This window comes from Neophocaena asiaeorientalis, unplaced genomic scaffold (genome assembly GCF_003031525.2).
Source record: "Neophocaena asiaeorientalis asiaeorientalis breed wild unplaced genomic scaffold, Neophocaena_asiaeorientalis_V1.1 scaffold204, whole genome shotgun sequence".
NCBI classification, from domain to species: Eukaryota; Metazoa; Chordata; class Mammalia; order Artiodactyla; family Phocoenidae; genus Neophocaena; species Neophocaena asiaeorientalis.
Genome location: NW_020173922.1, coordinates 7,201,122 through 7,224,193, shown reverse-complemented (window position 1 = coordinate 7,224,193; position 23,072 = coordinate 7,201,122). Strand labels below are relative to the sequence as shown.

General features: G+C 45.5%; 1 protein-coding gene across 3 annotated transcripts in view; it reads left to right on the top strand.

The window, feature by feature from the left end:
• Positions 1-22,714, top strand: part of FGF1 (fibroblast growth factor 1) — a 101,950-nt gene extending 79,236 nt beyond the window's left edge. Inside the window, exons 3-4 of one of the 3 annotated variants that reach the window (XM_024752438.1) lie at positions 14,162-14,265; positions 18,933-22,714. In XM_024752438.1, coding sequence (XP_024608206.1) covers positions 14,162-14,265; positions 18,933-19,127 — 299 coding nt within the window. In that variant the 3' untranslated portion in view covers positions 19,128-22,714. Of the gene's footprint in view, positions 1-898; positions 1,135-14,161; positions 14,266-18,932 lie in introns of those variants that run through there. The other 2 variants (XM_024752435.1, XM_024752436.1) reach the window with 2 other exon arrangements.
• Positions 22,715-23,072: the final 358 nt, after the last annotated feature.

Below are 23,072 nucleotides of genomic sequence, written 5' to 3'. Positions count from 1 at the left end.
GTCTAGGTGTGGAAAAGGGGGAGTTGTGAAGGCTACAGCCTGCCTAAAGAGGTCTTATTTCAAGAGTTTAAGAGGACTCTCTGTTGACCTAACACAACTGCTGTGAGATCAGACTGGCTACCAATGTTCAGTTGTTCCAGATTTCTGTAACTAGCGAGAGGTCTGGCCCCCAGGGCCCTGCTCGCTCCATGACAGGAAGGGCCACATGGGGCAGGGTTGGCAAACCACCCCCCCCCAAAGACATGGGCTCAATTTCAAGTTAACTGACTCTCCAGGTTATCTTCCTACTGGGCTTGATTTGTGAAATCCTAGTTCATAATCGTAGTCTTACACATCATAAATTGTGCTTGCTCTCACACCTGCATATCGTGCAGATGTGTTTGGGGTAACCGGGAAGAGTGAAGTCATTCTCCAGACCTTATAGAAACCAAAGGGCAAGAGCGATTCCAGCCAAAGGCTGACTATCTCTTCCGGGCTTTCCTGCCAGCCCAGCTCCCAGATGGTGTTGATAAATGGAGGTATGACCTTGGAGAAAAGAATCTCCTCGACTATCTAAGAAACAAAATCTCTTCGTTGTGCTTTAGTACTTCCGGCGGCGGTGGTGTGTATGTTTGATGTTAGGTGTCTGGGTCCTACTGTGATGTGCTCGGGGATTCCCTGAGCACCACCAAGGCATTAGATGTTGGAGAGGAGCCAGAAGTCAGATCTGGTCCCTGATAGGAGGGTCTGTAGGGTCAGACGTGTCACGCACCAAGAGAAGGAACGCGTGGATGAAATCAGGAGACACAGAATAGCACGGGTGGAAATTAAAGTTGCTGCGGGATGGCTTTAAAATGAAATGCAGAACACTGGCTTTGATGTGATGGTTTATATATCAGGGAGTCTTTCTTATTCATAGGATATGCACCAAAGGTTGCAGGCACGAAGCACTAACGGTCACCCCAGTGGCGCTCACTCTCCATCCTCAGATGCACAGGTGGTGGGGATGGAAGCCAGCGCTTACCAAACCAGGCGGCACTGTCCTGTCCTTCCCGCCCACCAAGCAGACCCTTGAGATGAGAAGCAGGAAGACTGAGGTTGGGGCTGGACTCTGCAGGGTTAGATTTTTTTAGCTTGGTTTAGATGGCTTGTCTTCAGATGGGCCTGTTGAATGCCTTATACCCGATGCAAAACAGGTACCAGAGTGAAGAAAAAAAAAAAAAAAAAAAAGACTGCTGAGTAGGTCAAACACCTACAGAAGACGCAATGTTTACTGCAAATAAATGGACTCAGACTGCAGTCTGTTGTGTTGTGTCAGACAAGCTACACAATTCATGTGATCTGCCTCATACAACACAAAGGGAACAAGTTGTAATTTCTCCAAGGTTTTAAACATTTCTAATAAGTCTTAGCTTTCCGAACCAACGGGGATGCTCCCTGGTCCTTAGAGTCCCAGGAGAAAAAACAACCTTGGTGATGTGTTCCACGGCGTTAAGCTGTCTCTTCTGGGAAACCTTAAATTCTGAGGTAACAAGAAGCTACAATTACAATTCCAAGTACTGGAACTTCTGTACAAATGGTAGATGACTTCACTGTTAACATTATAGACTGCACTCTGGGTATGGAACTTTGGGACAACTTCTGCATAGTGCTGTGAATTCAGCTGCCCGACCTCAGATGTCAGGAGCCCTGGAGGGCAGCATACAATAGCGTAGGAGTGTGTGTGAGGAGGTCTGCACACAAGTGATGCTGGATTAATTACTTTCCAAGTGAGCTTGGGCTAGTTACTTCACTTTTCTCACGTGTAAAATAAGAATGATATATTACTTGCCTCACAGGCTCCTTGGGAGGGTTCCGTGAGATAACACAGTGAAAGTTCTTGACACAGTCCCCTGACCCAGAGCCACAACTCAGCACGTGTGGCTATTCTTGCCACCACTGTCACCACCACCACCACCACCACCACCACCACCACCAAGACTTCCATGTATTCAACGCGGCACATGGAGATACAGTACAACACTTAAGGACCTTGCCTAGTCTCTTCTCTTCAATCAATAACACTGCCCTCCAGGAAGGCCAAGGGTCTAGATTCAGGTTTTGATTCAAGGCCTCTCTGGCAACATTCAGAGTCGTTGCGTTGGCCCATTTACTTAGTGTAGAACTAAGAACAAGGGCCAAGGAGGAGAGAAATCAAAGTCGGGTGAGTGAGCAGAAGTACATGCCCGTACCTGTCAATGCCAGGAGAACTGGATAATCCACACAGCCCCTGCAGAGTCAGGGGCCCTAGAGTTAGAGACAGAGACCTTGCGTTCATCTTCCTATGCTTCCACTTTCTAACGGAAGCAGCACTAGACAATGACCATTCTCTCCATTTCGCATAAGGTGCTCTGCCAAAGCAGCTTCCTATCCCCCATCCCCAAGACCCTTCCAATCATTCTCTCTTGTCTGGCAATGTAAAAGTCTCCAGTGTTCCCAGCTATCTCATCTTGGGGGAAAATACTGAGGCTCAGTTTCCTCACCTGTGCAACGGGAAGAGCAGCACTGCCTTGTGTACCTGACAAAGCCGAACACTCTTATATGAGATCCTGCAGCCGAGAGGACTCCCTTCCTACCATGGATGCGCCCTGTAAGTGTGGTTCTGTTGCCCTCTTCTGCCCAGTGATGGTACTGCCACAAGCCTTCTGAATTGCAAGTTTCTTCAGAAACAGAATCAACCTGGGCAGGCATGGAGTGGATGATCCCTGAGTGGTTGGCACAGCCTGGCGATGGAATGGTTTCTATTCTTTGAGCATTGGTCTGAGCATGACTGGAGGCCATGGTGACAAGCAGAGAGCCACACTCTAAGACTTCCTTCAGGAAGAATATTTCTAAAAGCCAATCAAATATTTAGGTAAATCTACATAAATTATGCAAGATAGAACCTTACGCCTTCCAGCCCTACAAGGCAAAAACACTTCGTGGCTATTGTAAATAGAGCTGCAATGAACATTGTGGTACATGACTCTTTTTGAACTATGGTTTCTTATGGTTTTCTATGCCCAGTAGTGGGATTGCTGGGTCATATGGTAGTTCTATTTGTAGTTTTTTTAAGGAACCTCCATACTGTTCTCTGTAGTGGCTGTATCAATTTACATTCCCACCAACAGTGCAAGAGGGTTCCCTTTTCTCCACACCCTCTCCAGCATTTATTGTTTGTAGATGTTTTGATGATGGCCATTCTGACCGGTGTGAGGTGATACCTCATTGTAGTTTTGATTTGCATTTCTTTAATGATTAGTGATGTTGAGCATCCTTTCATGTGTTTGTTGGCAATCTGTATATCTTCTTTGGAGAAATGTCTATTTAGGTCTTCTGCCCATTCTTGGATTGGGTTGTTTGTTTTTTTGATATTGAGCTGCATGAGCTGCTTGTATATTTTGGAGATTAATCCTTTGTCAGTTGCTTCATTTGCAAATATTTTCTCCCATTCTGAGGGTTGTCTTTTTCATCTTGCTTAAGGTTTCCTTTGCTGTGCAAAAGCTTTGAAGTTTCATTATATCCCATTTATTTATTTTTGTTATTTCCATTTCTCTAGGAGGCAGATCAAAAAGGATCTTGCTGTGATTTATGTCATAGACTGTTCTGCCTATGTTTTCCTCTAAGAGTTTGATAGTGTCTGGCCTTATATTTAGGTCTTTAATCCATTTTGAGTTTATTTTTGTGTATGGTGTTAGGGAGTACTCTAATTTCCCTCTTTTACATGTAGCTGTCCAGTTTTCCCAGTACCACTTACTGAAGAGGCTGTCTTTTCTCCATTTGTACACTTTTGCCTTCTTTATCAAAGATAAGGTGACCATATGTGCATGGGTTTATCTCTGGGCTTTCTATCTTGTTCCATTGATCTATATTTCTGTTTTTGTGCCAGTACCATACTGTCTTGATTACTGTAGCTTTGTAGTATAGTTTGAAGTCCGGGAGCCTGACTCCTTCAGCTCCGTTTTTCTTTCCCAAGATTGCTTTGGCTATTCGCGATCTTTTGTGTTTCCATACAAATTGTGCAATTTTTTGTTTTAGTTCTGTGAAAAATGCCACTGGTAGTTTGATAGGGAATGCAGTGAATCTGTGGATTGCTTTGGGTAGTATAGTCATTTTCACAATGTTGATTCTTCCAATTCAAGAACATGGTATATCTCTCCATCTGTTTGTATCATCTTTAATTTCTTTCATCAGTGTCCTATAGTTTTCTGCATACAGGTCTTTGGTCTCCTTACGTAGGTCTATTCCTAGGTATTTCACTCTTTTTGTTGCAGGGGTAAATGGGAGTGTTTCCTTAATTTCTCTTTCAGACTTTTCATCGTTAGTGTATAGGAATGCAACAGATTTCTGTGCATTAATTTTGTATCCTGCTGCGTTACCAAATTCATTGATTAGCTCTAGTAGTTTTCTGGTAGCATCTTTAGGATTCTCTATGTATAGTATCATGTCATCTGCAAACAGTGACAGTTTTGCTTTTTTTTTTTTTTTGGCTACCTTGGGTCTTCATTGCTGCCTGTTGGCTTTCTCTAGTTGCAGCAAGCAGGGGCTACTCTTCATTGCGGTGCACGGGCTTCTCAATGTGGTGGCTTCTGTTGTTGTGAAGCATGGGCTCTAGGCGTGTAGGCTTCAGTAGTTGTGGCACATGGGATCTAGAGCGCAGGCTCAGTAGCTGTGGCACACGGGCTTAGTTGCTCCACGGCATATGGGATGTTCCCTGACCAGGGATCGAACCCGTGTCCCCCGCATTGACAGGCGGATTCTTAACCACTGCACCACCAGGGGAAGTCCCAGTTTTACTTCTTCTTTTATGGGTCTGAGGTCTTCTGCCAGCGTTCAGTAGGTGTTCTATAGGAGTTGTTCCACATGTAGTTGTGTTTTTGATGTATTTGTGGGGAGGAAGGTGATCTCCACATCTTACTCCTCCATCATCTTGAAGGTCCTACCCACAGCTTTTCTTTGTCCCCAGCCAGCTGATCTGCCCTGGGCAAGATAGGGAAGTTTTCAAAAATGTGTCCTCTTCCTACCTCCAAGAGAATCAGTTTCCTAGAACCTAACACAAGGCCTTGCTTGGAGTGGTATAAACTACGATGGATGACTGTGTATGGGCTGCTGTAATGTAGACCTGAGTCAAAGGTCTCCACTGGTGGGAATTTCTGGCCTGCAGAGAAGATGTTTTTGGTTCATCCCCTTTACGATGGCTCAAATCACTGCTGTAGGAAATTAGCAATGCAGACTGTGGACGTTTGTTACTTCGCCATACCAGGAAGGCCAGGCAGGATGACAGAGGAGAGCTGCCGACTGCGAGAAGGGGCATTGGGGGCAGGGTGTGAGAAGCTTCATGCTGACTCCTAGGGCTTGACTTGGGGAGGCTAGTAAATGGTCGTGTCACCAGGAGAGGGAGGCTCCTGGAGGAGGAACAGGGGCAGGGAAAGAGGACCTGGTCCATCTCAGACACAGGGCGTTTGAGGAGCGCCTCGTGGACCAGGCAGTCCTCCTTGGGGTTATCACTTCACATTTACTTGTGCGATTATTTAATGGTTCTCTCCCTCACTGGGCTCCCTGAGGACGGGGACTTTGTCTCTTACAGCTCAACACTGCAATTTGTGTGTCTAGCACATTGCCCGGCAGCTGGGATCATGCTCAAGAAATATTAATCTGATGAGTTAATGAACTGTGTTGGTGGCAGGTAAATTCAAATTCAACAATATATTCCATAAATATCTATCGAGCACCTGATATATGCCAAGCACTGCACTAGACTCTTTCATTTCCTCTTAGCCACGATCCTGTGAGGTTATTAATTATCATTCAAAACTAACTGCCCTGTGAACTAACCCTGTGAACACAGGGCCTGGCACCAGCCAGCAACTGGGAAACCTGGTACCGACCCACAGCTGCATCTTCCAGGACTCTCTCCATAGCCCACTACCACCCCCGACACCAACAGCACAGCCGTGCATCCCGCACACTGTCAAATAAACCTGCTGAATCCACAGAGTCCACTGTGTGGGTCAGGTGGGTGTAGGTGCAGGGCCCATCACTGCTGTTTACTGGTTTCCTGTCACCTCGGGGAAGCTACTTTTCCTCCACGTGCCTCAGTTTCCTCATTCTAAAAACAGTACCCACCCTCATAGAAAAGTAGCAATTCTAACTATGGTGGTTTGTGAAAGTGTTTAAGTGTTTAACACCCTGCCAGGCCCATGATAAGCGCTTGGAACATGGTGTTTCTCATCATCATCAATCACCCTGAAGCTTGCTCGGCCTTCCTTACCCAACCATATGATCTTGTGAGTCTGCTGAGTTAAGCCAAATGCTACACTAGCTCCCTCCATCTCAGCGTCTCCGAGACTGTCCAGGCTTGGAGCTCTGAAGGCCTGGCACGTAGGTACCTCATGCCCAGGCGCCAGCCCCACAAGCCCTGCCCTGTCTGACCTCTCCGCGCGGCAAGCTGTCTTGGGCAAAGCAAGGAGGAGCTCCATGCCTGATTCTGCTCTTCCTGCTGGAGTTCCCTCTCTGCCTAAGGGGGCCGTGACTTATTCCTGGACGGGATTCATAACTGGAACAGCAACTGAAGGATAGGAAAATGCTCACGAGCATCCCAAACCTGCAGCCCCTCCTGCGGCGCGCACCCCCTCGCCTCGCCAGGCACGTAGGAGGTTGCACGGAGAGCGGGATTACCGGCACCACTCACCACACAAATGGAAATGTTCCTGAGCAAAGTGTGTGCCAATCAAATATTTATAAATCAAACCACATCCTAAAGGCAGTAGAGGAGTTCACTGGTCCCAAGAACCCTGCTCGGCAGCCCTTTACAAAGGGCAGGCTCCTTCCCTGCAGTGAATCCCTCCCGCCCCTAGTTCTGGGGGCAGTCTGGACTCCGGTTCTGCTACCACTCGGCACCTAATGGTGAAGGCACTGTGCTCCCCATCAGCCTGGGCCAAAAGTGAAAACAGCTTTTCAGAGGACCATGGTGGGCAGAGCCGGGCCAGGCTGTCAGGCGTCAGAAAGAGGGGCTAGTGTTCAGGCAGGAACGCTCTCCCCAGCGGGATGCCATGCCGAAGGCCTCCCTCCCTCTCCTCCCCACCGCTCCCTTATCTGCTTATACAGAAGGGGGTTTTCCAGATAAACTTTTTTTTAACTATCACACAGTCCATGGACTATATCAAAATTTCCCAGGCACCTTTTTCAGACCCTAAAGGGGAAGCAGACACCTTCACACATTCTAAGAAAAGTCTTTTTCGTGTGTGTGTGTGTGTGTGTGTGTGTGTGTGTGTGTGCGCCTATTCTAAACCACTGGAACTTTTTTCTTCCACAAACTCCATTTTATTTCTTCTCCGTCTTTCTCTAATGTTTTACGGCGCCCGGCTTGTGGCTACATTTTAATTATAAATGCCACTGACATAAAACAACCTCACGGCGTTCTGAATGAGGGTGACCTCATTTTGGGTAAACACGGCAAAGGACGGGAAGTCTCCAACCCAGAATAAACCAGGCACGTAATCTCTCTTGGCCTCTCTCTGGAGAGCAGAGGTGGAACGCAGGCCTCTTTTAAAGGCCACGGAGGAACGTGCTGCAGAAGCAGAACCCCCACCTGCAGACGTTCATCCTGCTGAATGCACTGGCTGTAATCTTATCTTTAAAAATTCCTAGGGCAGGACAGGAAGATACTGGGATGGTGCCCAAGGCTCATGTCTCTTGCCACTGGCAGGCTCCTAACACCTGTTCTTTCTTTCTATCCTTGGAAAGTAAGCGATCATGTGTCTTACTGTGAATCAACTACTATTGATAGCTAATGGAAGGGTCTGAGGAGCAGAAGAGAAAGCCGGAGATACCGGCTTATATTTCCTCAGGAAAAAAAGGAAGAACATCTAGTCGGGGACCAGCATATCCACTCAAAGCCCTGGATTCCTCCTCACGTAGGTTCCCCTAAGTAAAGACGCATGAAGGCATCTAAAGGATGAGGGTCCAAAGGATGAAGCAGGAGCAGGGTCTGCAAAGGCGATTTGGTACATTTCAGTTATTTGACATTTACTTTTGCTACATCAGCTCTTTCCAAACCGGCACACCCTAATGCATTCCTAGAAACGGAGCAGGATTGGATTCCACTGGGGACACTATGGTTACGAATCCACCAGGCAAACGCCTCCAGCCTTCCTGCAGTGCTTTATAAATTTGAATTTCTCTAAGAAACTTGTATCTATCACTGGAGTACCTTTATTAAAACTGCTTTCCGGGTTTTCCTGGTGGCGCAGTGGTTGAGAGTCCGCCTGCCGATGCAGGGGACGCAGGTTCGTGCCCCGGTCCGGGAAGATCCCACATGCCGCAGAGCGGCTGGGCCCGTGAGCCACGGCCGCTGAACCTGCGCGTCCGGAGCCTGTGCTCCGCAACAGGAGAGGCCACAACAGTGAGTGGCCTGTGTACCGAAAAGAAAAAACCAACTGCTTTCCATTTCTTCTGCTAAGTCAAAAGTCGCTGTCCGCATTTCAGAACTAGGGAACACTGAGTTCCCATAGAGCTAAATGATTTGTCTCGTTTTTCAAAAAGTACTCGCTCCTTCATCCTTGGGATGCTACAGAGCCACTGACCTTCCCGCTCATAGAGAGCAAGTCCTAAATTCCCCGTATGGGAGGGAAGAGATGCTCCCGCTCTGTGAGCTGGGTGCTAACCTGGTGGAAGGTGCTGGAAGAAGAAAATGAACAGAGCAGGTGTGGCTTTAGTGGCCCTTCACCATCTTTCCTGGTTCCCTGTCTGCCCTTAAGAAGACGCACCTTTTGCAGATACCTATGTTCAGGTCTACATGGTACCTGAGGTCAAGTCTGCACTGGGTCATAGAGCACGGCAGGGGTCAGCAGCAGCAAGAAACTGAGTGTCTGCCCACCAACCAAGAACCAGGCTTTACACATCAACCACCCACACCCCACCCCCCAAAAGTACGAACACATCAGCAGCCCCATCACCCAAAGTCAACCACTGTTATCACCTGGCTGTTCTTACCTCAGAACTGTGTCTTCAAAGAAATGAAGAGTTACGATGAAGGGAAAGTTCCTTCCACTCCCCTCCCCAGCCTCAATCCTTCCCATCCTCCCCAGAGCAGCCACTGCTATGCATTTGGTCTGAATCGAGCGCACATTTTTATCTTTTACTCCCTATCTATTCATGAGCTATGCGCAGTTTTATGTTTTTTACAAAAATTTCATCAAGGATTTACCATAAATAGTCTTCTGCAATTTGCTTTCTTTCACTGCACATTATTTTCTGCTGTTCTTTGAAAGGGAAAACAGAGGGAGAGAAAAAAGAGAGTTTTTGTTGTAGTTGCACTTTTGTTTGCTTTTAGCTCAAAAACAAGTGGGGTTTTTGCTACGGTGCTGCTTGATCACTCTGGGTCGTCTGTACCCCTAACTGGGTGTCAGCCCCTGAAGGCAGGGACCTTGCCGGCACTGAGCACAGTGCCCAGCACACGATGGCCGGTGCATGAAAACGTGGTGACTGGGCGGCTTTCCCTGAGCCCCCTGCTTGCTCCAGGAGGGAGGAGCTGCTGCTTCCACCCAGGCTGTTGGCCAGGCCCTCCCTCTCTTTCTGAGCCCCCCTCTCTCACTCGCTCTCCGTCCCACCCCTGAGCAGCAGCCGCGGGAGGATGTAGGTTTGGAAAACTGGAATGAAGTCACACTAGGGAGTTGGACACCTAGTCAGTTACACGAGCAACGCGCTGGGTGTTACTCCTTCCTGCCAGCTCTGCTTGCAGAAGGATATATGCTTAAGAAACTCAGCCAGAAAGAAATCCAGTGAAAATGAGCTATGAAACTTGGACATCCTGGAGAAATAATATTTACAGAGGAAACTCTTGAGACGAACTCTCAACAGTGCCACAGCCCTGGTGTTGGGGCTCAGGGCCGAGGACTGAGTCGTGTGCCAGGCAGCTCTGCTTCATGTTTACCTCCGTGGGGCGTTTACACAGCCAAGACGGGACTCCTCAGACAGCAAAGTCAACCCTACTTAGCCCCACAGAGAGACAAACGGGCACTATTTAAGGCATAGGACAGAAATGGACTAGAGAATGAAAAGCTTTAAAAAAACCTCTTCCTTGGTGATAACGATGTGTCAGTGTAGGTTCATCAGTTATAACAACTGTATCACTCTGGTGGGGGATGATGACAATGCAGGGGAGAAGGCGTACGGTAAATTTCTACACCTGTCCCTTATTTTTGCTGTGAACCCCAAACTGCTCTACAAAATAACGTCCGTTTAAGAAGATCTTCCTGGATTACCCAAAAGGACTTGCCCTTTAGGACTCTTGTTGCACCTATAATGCGTCTGACTAAATACCTACTCATATGGATGGTAGGTGGAAAAAAAAGTCCCAGGCAACTAACATCACTCAATTCTACGGCCATGAAATGGGATCCTGGATGGTCATCGGTCATCTGCCATCTGGTACACGTCTGACCTTGAACACAAGGGGGACCGAGGAGGGAAGTGAATATGGCTTGATTTGGACCCATCTCCCTGATAACTGGAGCTCAAGGTATTGTACGAAAGAGAGGAAAAAGTAGGATACCTGAAATAGGTGAGCCTGGGTTCTGGTCATGGTTGTGCCCCTGATTATAAGTATGATGTCTGGTAAAACATGCGCTTACCAAACTTCAGTTTCCTTACCTGTGGGACAGAGCCAGCGCCACCTTCCTCCAGGGATGCCGTGAAGAGTGATGAGGTCACCTAAACACAGTAAAAATGGCAGTCATCGTACTGGACACTTCCAGGCATCAGATCATTAAACCCCACAATTCCATGAAGCAGATACTATCATTACAGATAAGGAACTAGAGGTAAATACCATGCCCAATCATCACACAGCTAATACACAGCCAAGCCAAAATCTGAATTCGTGCAGTTTGCTTCTGGAGCCCAAACTCTTTTGTTGACTCTTTATATCAAGATAGAAACTAGCATGATGCCTAGCACATCGTAGGTAATCAGTAAACGATTATTCCCTTCCTTTGGTCTCTCTTAAATATACAGGATTATGATGGGAAATTGATACAAAATACATTTGAAAGTTCTCTGAAAACCGTGAAGTCCAATGAAAATACAGAGCATTAAAAAAAACTTATTGAGATAAATTCACACACCTTACAATTCACCCATTTAAAGTATGCAATTCAGTGGTTTTTTTTACATTCAGAGATTTGTGCAACCATCTCTATAATCAACTTTCATCACCCCAAAAAGAAACCCTATACCTCTTAACCACAGTTTCCCCTTCTCTCTCCAAGCCCCTCCTCGGCCCCTGGCTACCACCAACCTACTTCCTGTCTCTATGGGTTTGCCTACTCTGGACATTTCTTTTAAATGGAATCATACAATATGTGGTCCTTTGCGAGTGGCTTCTTCACTTAGCATGTTTTCAAGGGTCAGCCATGTTGCCGCATGCATCGGTACTTTGTTCCTTTTTATGGCCAAATAATACTCTATTGTATACAGCATTGTTATTAAATGTATTTACATGATTCCTAGACTGTTAGAGCTGGAAAAACTCTAGAGACTGAATCCAAACCACTCCCATTTTACTAACAAGGAGACTGTAGCCTGAAGGTTAAACAGCCTAGCCAAGGTCACCCTGCTGGTCAGTAGCAGAGCCCAGCCTTGACCCTTACAACTCTCAACGTGGCCCCATCCTACTTCACTCCACAAAGCATTATTGGAAACGGAATTCAAAACGCGCAGCTTACTGATGATGGGCCAACAGAATCATCTCTGCAACGATCAGCCTCACATCATTCATTCAGCAAATGCATACTGTCTGTACCCGGAGCACAGGGCACAATGGGAGGCACTGGAGACTGAAGGAGGAACAGGATAGCTAAGATTCCTGCCCTTTCTCCCAAGTGTGCAGACCCCTGGGGAGGTAGAAATTAACGAGTAAAGCCCTAAACGATAAAAATAAGTGCACACTGTACAAAATGCCGTGAAGGAAACAAACAGGGACCGAGAAGGACACTGATGCAGGGACTAGGGTGGCAGGGGTCCTGGCTGAAAGGACTTGCTGTGCAGAGCGTGGAGGCCAAGAGCCTTAGGCAGGAGGGAGCTCGGGGTGGGGCAATGACTCAGGGAGCAAGTGGTGTGACCCGAGGCTGGAGAGGGGAGGCCTCTGGTCTGTGCTCTCATGCCTACCTCTCAGAGCTAAGCGGAGTTAGGAAGACCGGTGGGAAAGGAGATTGTGGCTTCCGCTTTCCTTCTTGTGAATTAAATAAACGCCACTTGCCAGAGGAGGCCCTGAGCTTCTGTGGCTAAGACTTCCAAGGACAAGAGAACTGCATCTTCAATACGGGTGATGTAACTATGTATCACCCTTAGGATGAATCATAAGATAAGGAAAAAAGAGGGAAATGAGAAAATACAGACATATTAATAAGGAAGTGGTGAAATGATTATGGTACAGCCACATAATAGAACACAATTCAACTGGCAAAAAGAAGGTAACCACTGAAGTGGAAAGATTTCCAGTCAGTTGTTAAGCGAAAAACACAAGGTATAGAACCGTATGGTATTTCACCATTTGCTTAGGAGAAAAAAAAAAAAAAAGGCAGGAGGGATAACATCTCTCTAGAAGGATATATTCAAAATATGTCTCAGGGGGCTTAAAAAAAAAAAAAAAAAAAAAAAAAATGTCTCAGAGGAGTTTACTTGTTTGTCTCTGTCTCCCCAGGAGAACGTGCCCCAGAGGAAGGGCAAGGATCCTGTCTGTCCTGTAGCCCCATCAGTTGGGAGTGGGAGGCTGGAAGGACTGAGAGAAGACATTCACCATCTCCTCTTCTATGTTTCCAAGTCTGAAACATGGGAATATATTTCTGATTCTAAGAAATTAAGTGAAAACAAGGGGTCTAGAGGTGCCAACCGAAACCCTGTATTCCTTCTAGCACCCCTTGCGCCTCAAACTTTGACAAAGTCAACCCTTAGAGGGGTCAGCTGACTCCAAGAGAACTACTGGGTGCTCACTGGTCCCCAGTCTAGAATTCACTCCTTATCATAACAATGGCTATGACCAAAGAAATTTTCCAGAAGAATCCAGAATTCATTTCAATTCCCAAATGGCAACCATCAAATCACCTCTCTCCAGAGTCACTCCAGGGAGGATGAACAAATGAATAATTATCAAGTGGGACTCCAGTGAGGTATCCAGCAGTGAGCAAGGCACCATGGGAGTATCAGTCAGTGTAAATGGAAAGAAGGCAACTCAGGGTATCTCAGTCCTCGCCCTCAACTTCAATGTCTCTCAACCTCGGCACTATTGACTTTTTGAGCTGAATAATTCCTTGATGAGAAGGGCTTGCCTGGGCGCTGTAGGATATTTATTTAGCACCATCCCTGGCTTCTACTCACTAGATGCCAGTAGCACCATCCCACCCCAGCTGGGAAAACCAAAAATGTCTCCAGACATGGCTAACTGTCCCCTCTAGAACAAAATCATCCCCAGGTAAGAAGCACCATTCCCATCCCAGGTGGCTGCTTCATTCTCCCTTTCAAACGCCAGGGTTTCCCCTCTGCCTGTATCCCAGTGGGGTTGCCACAGAGGTTGGGGGTTGACTGAACTTCATTGTGGGTGAGTTACCTGAGTTTCTTATGTGCCAAGCAATCTAACTTCCTGGGAACCTCTTCTATCTGGGAAAATAACACTATCAGATTTTGAAAAATAACAATCTGTCCACGAGAAGCTCCCACACCAGGAAGGCCCGGGCCATAAAAAGGTACCCTTGCCAAAGCAGGTTGATAACTGAAACTGAACACCCTCAGGCTGGCCGGTTGCTGACTCTATGATTCCCCCAAGATCACTGGGATGATGGAGCCAGGGAAGTGAATGCTGTTTCCTCCTGTGACCGTGCCCTGTAAAGTGCACGTGGGGTCACGCTGTAACGAACAAGGCAGATGGGTGGGCGAGCCCGCCATCATCTCTCCTTCCCTCGAGAACATGATTCCCAATGGACAGCTTTCTTTGGAGGGCAAAGAAAAAGGAACTGTATTTCTGTGTTTTGATTAATTTGAGGCTCACCCTTGAGGGCTCTGTGAGATGAATGAGCAGAATTTTCCGTGGCTAACTGTCTTGGCCGCCAGGCCCTATCGGCAAAAGCCTAGTGTTTATTTACTTTTGCTCGTGTTATTTTTATTTCAGTTCAGCTGCAGCTCAGTGCGGAAAGCGTGGGGGAGGTGTATATAAAGAGTACGGAGACTGGCCAGTACTTGGCCATGGACACCGACGGGCTTTTGTACGGCTCAGTAAGTATGAGGCTGACATGCTTCCAGACTCGGCCAAGGTTTGAGGTTTCCAGAAATCTTGTTACATGGAGTGATGCAAACTATAAAGCGTCAATTAGCCTCTGTCTGTTATTTTTTCCAGCAGGATTCCCACCCTCCACCCTGCCTTATTTTAGGCACAAACATAAAAGAGTTTCTTGCGGGATTCTCTCAAAATACTCCAACGTATTATCACATAGACAAAGAGAAAAAACGTTGATTGAAATTTTAGTAACTCATCCAGTCACTCGCTCCAGAATACCCAATCCCACTTCATTATTTCATTCCAAAAATGTTTCTTGAGCATCTACCATGGGCTATATAGGTGTGTCTCTTAAGGCTTTTTACAAAAATTGCAGAGCCCAGACTCTAGCAGTTGATATTTCATGCATAAAACTTTGAAAATAGCCCTTTTATTCTGGAAGCGTCACCTAAAAGGATAAAAAGTTTAATAACTTGGGCTTCCCTGGTGGTGCAGTGGTTGGGAGTCCGCCTGCCGATGCAGGGGACACGGGTTCGTGCCCCGGTCCGGGAGGATCCCACATGCCGCGGAGCGGCTGGGCCCGTGAGCCATGGCCGCTGAGCCTGTGCGTCCGGAGCCTGTGCTCCGCAACGGGAGAGACCACAACAGTGAGAGGCCCGCGTACCGCAAAAAGAAAAAGAAAAAAAAAGTTTAATAACTTAATTCAACAAACATTGAGCAAACGCCTCCTGTTGTCCAAGTACAGTTGGGTACTGAGAGGGTGCAAAGGTGAATAAGCCACATCCTTGTCCTGGAGAAGCAAAGTCCAAGAGTTTATTCAGTAGCTAAAATCCTGCTGCATCTCCTGCTCCATCTCTCTCCTAGTTAATGCTTTATATATGTTTGACTCGGTACACATTGATCTTTGTGAGAAAAGAAGAGAATAGGGTCAATCTGATTTTGTCCCCATTGGTATCTCTGGTAAACGATTTGAATGGAAAGACAGCTGAAGCCAATGGCTGCAGGTTTTGAAAATATTTCTGGATTTCAATGATCCTTTCTCTGTAGCCTAACAACTGAACATTAAGGCTTCACCAAACCCCCTTCTTCCCTTTTATGAAAGATGTCTACCAAAAGGCAGCCAGTAGGTGGGATTTTAGTTTGGGGCTCCCTTTAACTTACATCAAATCGCCAAGTGGCAATGGGCAAAGGAAACTCTCTCTTGAAGCTGTAATCTCAGCCAGAGTTTGGGATGTGAACACAAGTTCATTTTTTTTCATGCTGTCCACTAGGGCTCAGGAGATGAGACCATCAGAGGAACAGGTAGTTCCTGCAGGCTGTTTGCTGAAATATGGATTGATGTGGACAACTTGAAAGGGTTTGGAGCTAGGCAGTGACTGGTACATAGGGAGTAGACGTTTTTTTTCAGGCAGGCCTTCCAATCAGCAATAAAATCAACAGGCCAATCAATCATTCAATCTCAGACTCATAAATGAATCTCATGCCTCTGCCACTTTGGCAAGTTACTCACCTACTCTGAACCTTGTGTGAAACGAGGAAAGTAACGGATAATTACCACATGCTTACATACTTAAGAAGAGTCAGAGAGACAACGCACAGAACCCGCCCACTGGTGTAGCAATGGCAGCTATAAGGCAGTCGGTGTACAAATCCCTTACCCTCATTATTTCTTGCATTATGTGTTACAGTTTTATGGCTTTTCCTCCTTTAAATCAATTCTGATGTTTATTAAAACCTTCTCTTACTTGTATAAAAATCTGATAAAGACTCCCCTAAATCCAGATACATCTAGGCTCCAGACACCCCCTTCTCCCACCATAGTCCTGGACATCACTGATTCACCTGAAATATTCATAGGGTGATATTAATATACTATGCCTAAGAATTTTTATATTCCCCCATTGATAAAGATAAGTTCTAAAATATCTCAGGGCTCTGTCCCATGCTCTTAACCAATTTTAGGTATTCATCCATCCTGATACAAATTCATGTGTGTGGGAAGGACATATTTATTAAAAAAAAATAAGTCTGAAAGGCTCTAAAACATTAATATATTTATCTTTGGGAGTGGTACATGGCTGATCTTATAATATATGAATGCCTTTCTGAATTTTCCAAATTTTTTACAGTTGGTATCTGTCACCTATGTAATCGGGAAAAAGCATGCTAAATATAAAAAAGAAGTTAATTAAAACAATAGGCATGAACCAACTCTTAATCCCCGGGCCCGTGGCATTGCACGAAGTGCACAGTAGGCACTGACAAATCCTGGTTGGGGCACAGATAGAGCATCTCCAATTTGGCCTGCGGACTCAGCCTGTGACTCAGCCATTCTGTGTGTCAACCGCTCTAGTGTAACAGACACATCAGGTGGGGGACGTGGCCGCCCCGAGCTTCGTCACAGAACACAGGCCTGACGCCCACTGAGCCGTGTCATGGGGTGAGTCCTCCCTTGCAGGAGAGTGGGCAACCCACCCAGATCCAAAACTGCCTACCTCCTCCCACCCTTGACAACGTGCATCGAACACTAATGTCTGGATGAGTTCCTCTAGAGGCAACAGAGTCACCTAATTAAATATTACGTCTATGTCCCATCTTGTTCCAAAATGATCTGAAGTGTCTCACCCAGTTGTCACTGCACTACACTACAGATGAAAAAGGGGCAGAATACTTCCTGTTATGTAGTTCCTTACTAAACAAGGTAACTTTTTTGAATACTTTACATGAACTCAAGAATCAGATTACATTCATCACCTAGCTGGTGTGCACCTATTATCTGCAAAATTCTTTGTCTTGGGGGAGACACAAGGCTGACAAGATTCCATCTCTTCCCTCAGTAGAACTGACAGTCTAACAGACAAACATGCCACAAATAGAGAATAAACAATAGGACTGGAAACCACCAGAAAGGGACTCACCAACCACTATATGGGTGAAGAGGTAATACAGAGATCCCATGACTTGGAATTGGAGCAAAGTCCATACACAGCATATGTATTTTAATACTCCTGTTTATATCCAAATATAATAAATGTATTCTAAAATCTTGACAAACAGAAAGGGCAAAGAACTGGGATTCCTCCCACTCTAACAGATGAATTTTAGTAAAACAGTAACTGTTGGTACATATTTTCAATGTAATTGCACTATTTAATATGTTTTAACTATCTATCCAACTTAATAAATTTACATTTGCATTGGATCCCACTGTATGGATGTACCGCTATCCACTTAACCAATCACCTTTCCATGGGTATTTACGTTGTTTCCAATATGTCACCATTATAGCCAATACTTCAAAGAACATCCTTGAAAATACCACTATCTCATAAGCGTCAGTTCCTAGAAGTGAAATCCCTGAGTCAAGGGTAATGCATATTTTAAATTTTGATACATATTGCCAAAGTCCCCTCACAAAGTTTCCACCAACTTATCTCACCAACAGTGTCTGACAGTGACTACTTCCCACCCTCTGCCCCATACTAAGACTTGTAAATCTTTTTGCTCTTTGCAGATACTATAGCCAACATGTTAAATCATTTTTGAATTTGCATCTTCTTGCTAGTGAGATTAAATATGTTTTCATAGGTTTATCACCTTTTTTTTTTTTTTGCGGTACGCGTGCCTCTCACTGTTGTGGCCTCTCCCGTTGCAGAGCACAGGCTCCGGACGCGCAGGCTCAGCGGCCATGGCTCGTGGGCCCAGCCGCTCTGCGGCATGTGGGATCGTCCCAGACCGGGGCACGAACCATGTCCCCTGCATCGGCAGGCGGACTCTCAACCACTGCGCCACCAGGGAAGCCCTTATCACCCATTTTTAAAACAGCAGACAGTACACCATTTTGATAATACCCTAAGTTTCTATCGATAAGGCCCTATCTATGTCTCTCTGTGTGCTCATACATAAAGAGGTACAGAAGGACGTTCATCAACTGTTAATAGGTGCCTATATCTGGGTGGGTGCGCTTTAGGGTGATTGTTTCTTTTTTCTTTCTTTTTTTAAAGTAAAGTTGTGATTTTCGTTTTTACAAGTACCATTCTTTTGATAAGTAGCAAAAAAAAAAAAAAAATCTATTCTCACTGAAAAAAAAAATCCTTTAAGTTCCAGGACATGTTTTATGCTTAGGACACATTTTATGCAAGCATTTATGTTCATAACAACACTAAAGTAAAACCCTGATACTGTTGGTGAAAATCACAAGGGTGTAAGGTATAATTGGTAGGTTTTCATTTATTCTTCAAGACCAAACTTAAGAATGCCCCACTGCATCACAGTCTGGTTTTACCCATTTTGGACGCTTTTCATGGTCAAACCTAGGTGCCAGGCCTCTGCAGAGACAAAAGACCCAGCTCTACCCTTAAGGTACTTAAAGTCTTTCAGGATTTCCCAAGTGGGAGACTCTAGGGTCCTGAGCAGAGCAGATGTGAGGGGAGTTTACATAATAGCAGATGTACATTGAAGGCTCATTATGTACTGGGTCCCGTTCCAAGTCGTCATTTCTATCCTCAGAGACAGGTTCCGTTACTTTCCCAATGTCACTGAAGAAGAAACCGAAGCACAGAGAGCCTCACTAATTTGCCCAAGGTCACACAGCCAGTAAACAGAGGAACCCGATCTAAACCCACTCACTAATCATTCTACTCTTTCCTGGTTTTATTTTTTTTAGCAGACACCCAATGAGGAATGTTTGTTCCTGGAAAGGTTGGAGGAAAACCATTACAACACCTACGCATCCAAGAAGCATGCAGAAAAGAATTGGTTCGTTGGTCTCAAGAAGAACGGAAGCTGCAAACGCGGTCCTCGGACTCACTACGGCCAGAAAGCAATCTTGTTTCTTCCCCTGCCAGTCTCCTCTGATTAAAGAAATCTGTGCTGGGTGCTGATCACTCCAGAGGAGCCCGAAGGGGTCCTCACCCGACTGACCCCAAATTGTACCCCTGATCATTGGCCGCGCTAACCCCTGGCCCACAGAGCCTAAACTTGTAATGTGCTTCTAAACGCCCAGTTCACTTTTTTTGTAAAGCCCTTCACCCTGGCACAGTTTGGAACCGAGGGACCAAATGGCTTTTAGGGGCCAACTGGCTGGCCAGTCTGGGTCTGGTTTGGAAGTCCAGTTGCCTCTGGGCATCTGATGCAGGCTGAACCTCCTAATGCACGGGTGGAACCAAATGAAGTGCGAGCAGAGGGCTGCCGAGTGGGTTGTAACTGCATGCAATTCCCTCTACAGAGTAAACCCCGCCCGCAAGTCCCCTGAATACCTGGCATTACTCCCTTTCATCCTTTCAATCCCCCACGATTATTAGCAGAGAAGCTATGGCTACGTTAGAGGAAGGCAGCTTTCCATGAGTGGAAACAGGGATGAATAAATCCCCTCTCAGAAGGGATTCAAATGGCAAGGGGAGACTGACTGGATTCTAGCGGACAGCTTAGAAGGATGGGATCTCAATGCGCAATGAATGAAGGCTGAGAGGCTCAGGCACAGGAGAGCAGAATGAAGGCAAAGCCTTGCGACTTCTTACAACGCTTTGACTTCCCCAAGGTTATTCGGCAGCAGGAAGCCCCTCGATGATGTCAGGTGGAGAAGAGAACTAGGTTCTTGATAAAAGCCAGGACTCTGGGTATTGGGAAATTCATTTGGGTCTGGGGAGTGGGTGTGGGAGTGATGAGAAAGGGAAACATGGGCTGAGGGGACATTATCCTCCAAAAAGGGTGATTCTAGAAGTGAGAAGGAAAGAGAAGGGGACGCCATGACCTGTGCTTGGCCACCAGAAAGCGGAGCCTTTGGGGTCCTGGGGCAGTGCTTACAAATCATATGGGCGGTTCTGGTTCAGTAGGTCTGCCGTAGAGTTTTCCCATTTCTCACAAGCTCCCAGGTGCTGTAGATGCTGCTGCCTCTCCCCAGCCCCCCCACCCCCCCGTACTTTAAGTAGCAAAGTCCCTAAAAGCATTATTCAAATGAAGGGGGCTCAAACCCCAACCCTCCCGGCCACACCCTTAAAAATGCATGTCCCATGGATCTTCCCGCACTCAGGCAGCACCAGCAGTTATGCCTGAGTTAGGGAGTCGGGGTTTAAGGCACTTTGGCCCAGTGCCTGTAAAATGCCCAATTTAGAAGATATACAAAAGCATACTTCAAAAATGTTAAACCCTCACAAACTGCTTTTCCCAAGACGCCATTTGTGTGACGGTTACTTATATAAATATGCTTCCTGCTTAAAGTAAACCCGACCCAAGCGGCTAGCAAATTAGAAATACCATTCATCTCTGACATGATACTGTTGCCATGTAAAGGCCTTTAATAAGCCATTTAAATTTACTGTGAGACTATACCTTTTAGTCACATTTAAAAATATATAGCTCAAAGGCAGTTAAACTGAGAATGATAATAATAGGATACGATATATAAGCTCCTCAATTATCTACTACTTAGACTACATTTACCTTAGAAAATGAGATTTTTCTTTGTTTTCCACTGTGCTATTATAAATTTTCCTTTGCAAATGGGGATTCTTAAGCAATGATATAATTGTGCATAAAAACTGATGAGAATGCTAGCTCATGCTTTATGATCAATTGCAGTAATTATCAATTGAAAGGTAATTCCTTAGTAACTGAACTATTCTGAATGGAAGAAAAATGGCAATTTGTGAAAGTTCAGTGTGATACTATAATTGTGGAACTGAAACGCGTTAACGCTACAGTTATATCATTCTGCATTTGTACAGCAAAGCATTTCATAACTGTTTTTGTTTTTGTAACTTGGATAAGACAATTTGATTTTATTTTAGTAAATCTTTGCAGGCAAGTTGGGAATAGTGCACTGTGGCTTGACATCTCTTGACTATGAAGATTTGGCCAGAAAAAGGTACCCACAGAGGAAATCCAAGATATTTATAAAGGTCCATAATTTTTAGTGTACGAATCAAATTCAAGTATAACATTGGCCAAAAAAAATGAAAGCTGTGGCTAACAGATGAGATGGAAGTCTGTGGTTGCAGAGACCCAAGGCATTGAGAGGAAATACTACTGTGACCTTGACAACCTCAGCGCAGTCGCTATTCCTGTATTTGTTCAATGAATATGTAAGTGCCAACGGTGTGCCAGGCGTTTTACTGGGTCCTGGGGCTCCTGGGGACCTTGTCTGTCTGGTTTGCTGCTGTATTCTCTCCCAGGGCATTATATTTATGACGCAAGATGCTGAGGATCCATTTCTTTCAGTCAAGTAAAAACAGAGACTTTGTAGGTTCCTGCTGAATGAACAAGGCCCAGAAACCAAGGTTTTGGAAGAGTGAGCAACCCCCAGCGTAAGATAAACCTCTATGGAAGTGTCAGAGGACATGGCAAGGTAAACCTAACACTTCAACTGCAGAACCGTGTCAGTTCAGGGGGACCACTTTCAAATCAGGAAAAAAAAGGCTGTCCGATCTTGTAAGAAGGGAGTCAGTGGCAGCTGCCTGCTCCGTTTTGAACATGTTCTCGTTCCTCAAACATGGAGCATTCCTGTTGCTCTCTCTCTCCCTTGAGAAAGTCCTGGAGCCATCTGCCCATCAGATGCCTCTCGCGTGGATTCACTTTCAGGCCAACTGTTATGAATTGCCTGACATTCTATACAAAGCATCAGGAACGTATATGCTTTTGGATTGTTTTCAATGTGGTGGTGGAGGTGGTGGAGATCTGTTTCCTTGGAAGGGGTGATAATTAAAGCCTCCTATGGCCAACAGTGTGGACTTACAAAAAACTGACTGGAGCATCACATGTTAATGAAGATCAGGGTCCTTGCTTTGTGTTAGAGACGGAGCCCAGGCCCTCAGCCTTGTAGAACATACTGTTCAAATCAACCAAGTTCCTGGGCTACAAAGCAGACCTCTGAAGAAGAAGATGCCTGTCATTTTACATCACTCTCTCTCTTTTTTTTTTTTTTTTGCACCTTAAAAATATTAATAAATGTTCCACTTATAGGGGATAATGTCTCTCTGACTTTTTGAGCATCATCATGTCTCATCTTCCTTTTGAAGGACTCAGCCAGCATCCCTGAGGTGTGGCTGCTTGGTTTTCTACACTTAGCTTGTTACCAGATACGAAACTTTGAAGGCTGATAGGAATAATATTTTTCATTTTGTTTAGAAACCTAAGGCAATCATGGTGCTTTTCTAGGGATCCATTAGGGAAATATATTCAGGAAGTTTGTCCCCTGAAGCGCCAAGGACCATAACTAACTCAGCTGACACTATTTCTTCATCTGTAGCATATGAAATTATGCTACTATTGTGAAGCTGACCAGCTTGCGCTTCGGCAAAAACACAGTGACCTGAAAAAAATTTTAAGGACTTATTTACAATTTTAAGTCAATGGCAAGAGGTGCAACTCTTGCATCTCCAGGACCTTGATGTGGGGCTAGAGGTTTGCCCGTCAGATTTTCTGAAATTATTATCACATTAAAAAACATCTCCTCAAATAAACTCCTGAATCTTATGACTTCTTATTCTTAGGAGGAAGTACACTGTTGCCTAGACATTGTGGCAGAATCAGATCACACACATGCACACTCACACACATTTACATATGCATGCATGCTCACATATACACATGCATCTATAAAAAACTGTTGGGCGGTGTTTGCTCACTCAACGAATTATATCACCATCAATCCCTCCTTTTCTCTTTAAAGTTGCCTAAGGCAGTATTCTTCTACTTTTTGGAGCTTGAGCAACTGTAAGAACTACATTTTTTCTATCCCATTTTCCAACCCAGCACATATATTACCTTTAACATACACACAACTAAAACCAAAAAATGTCACAAAATT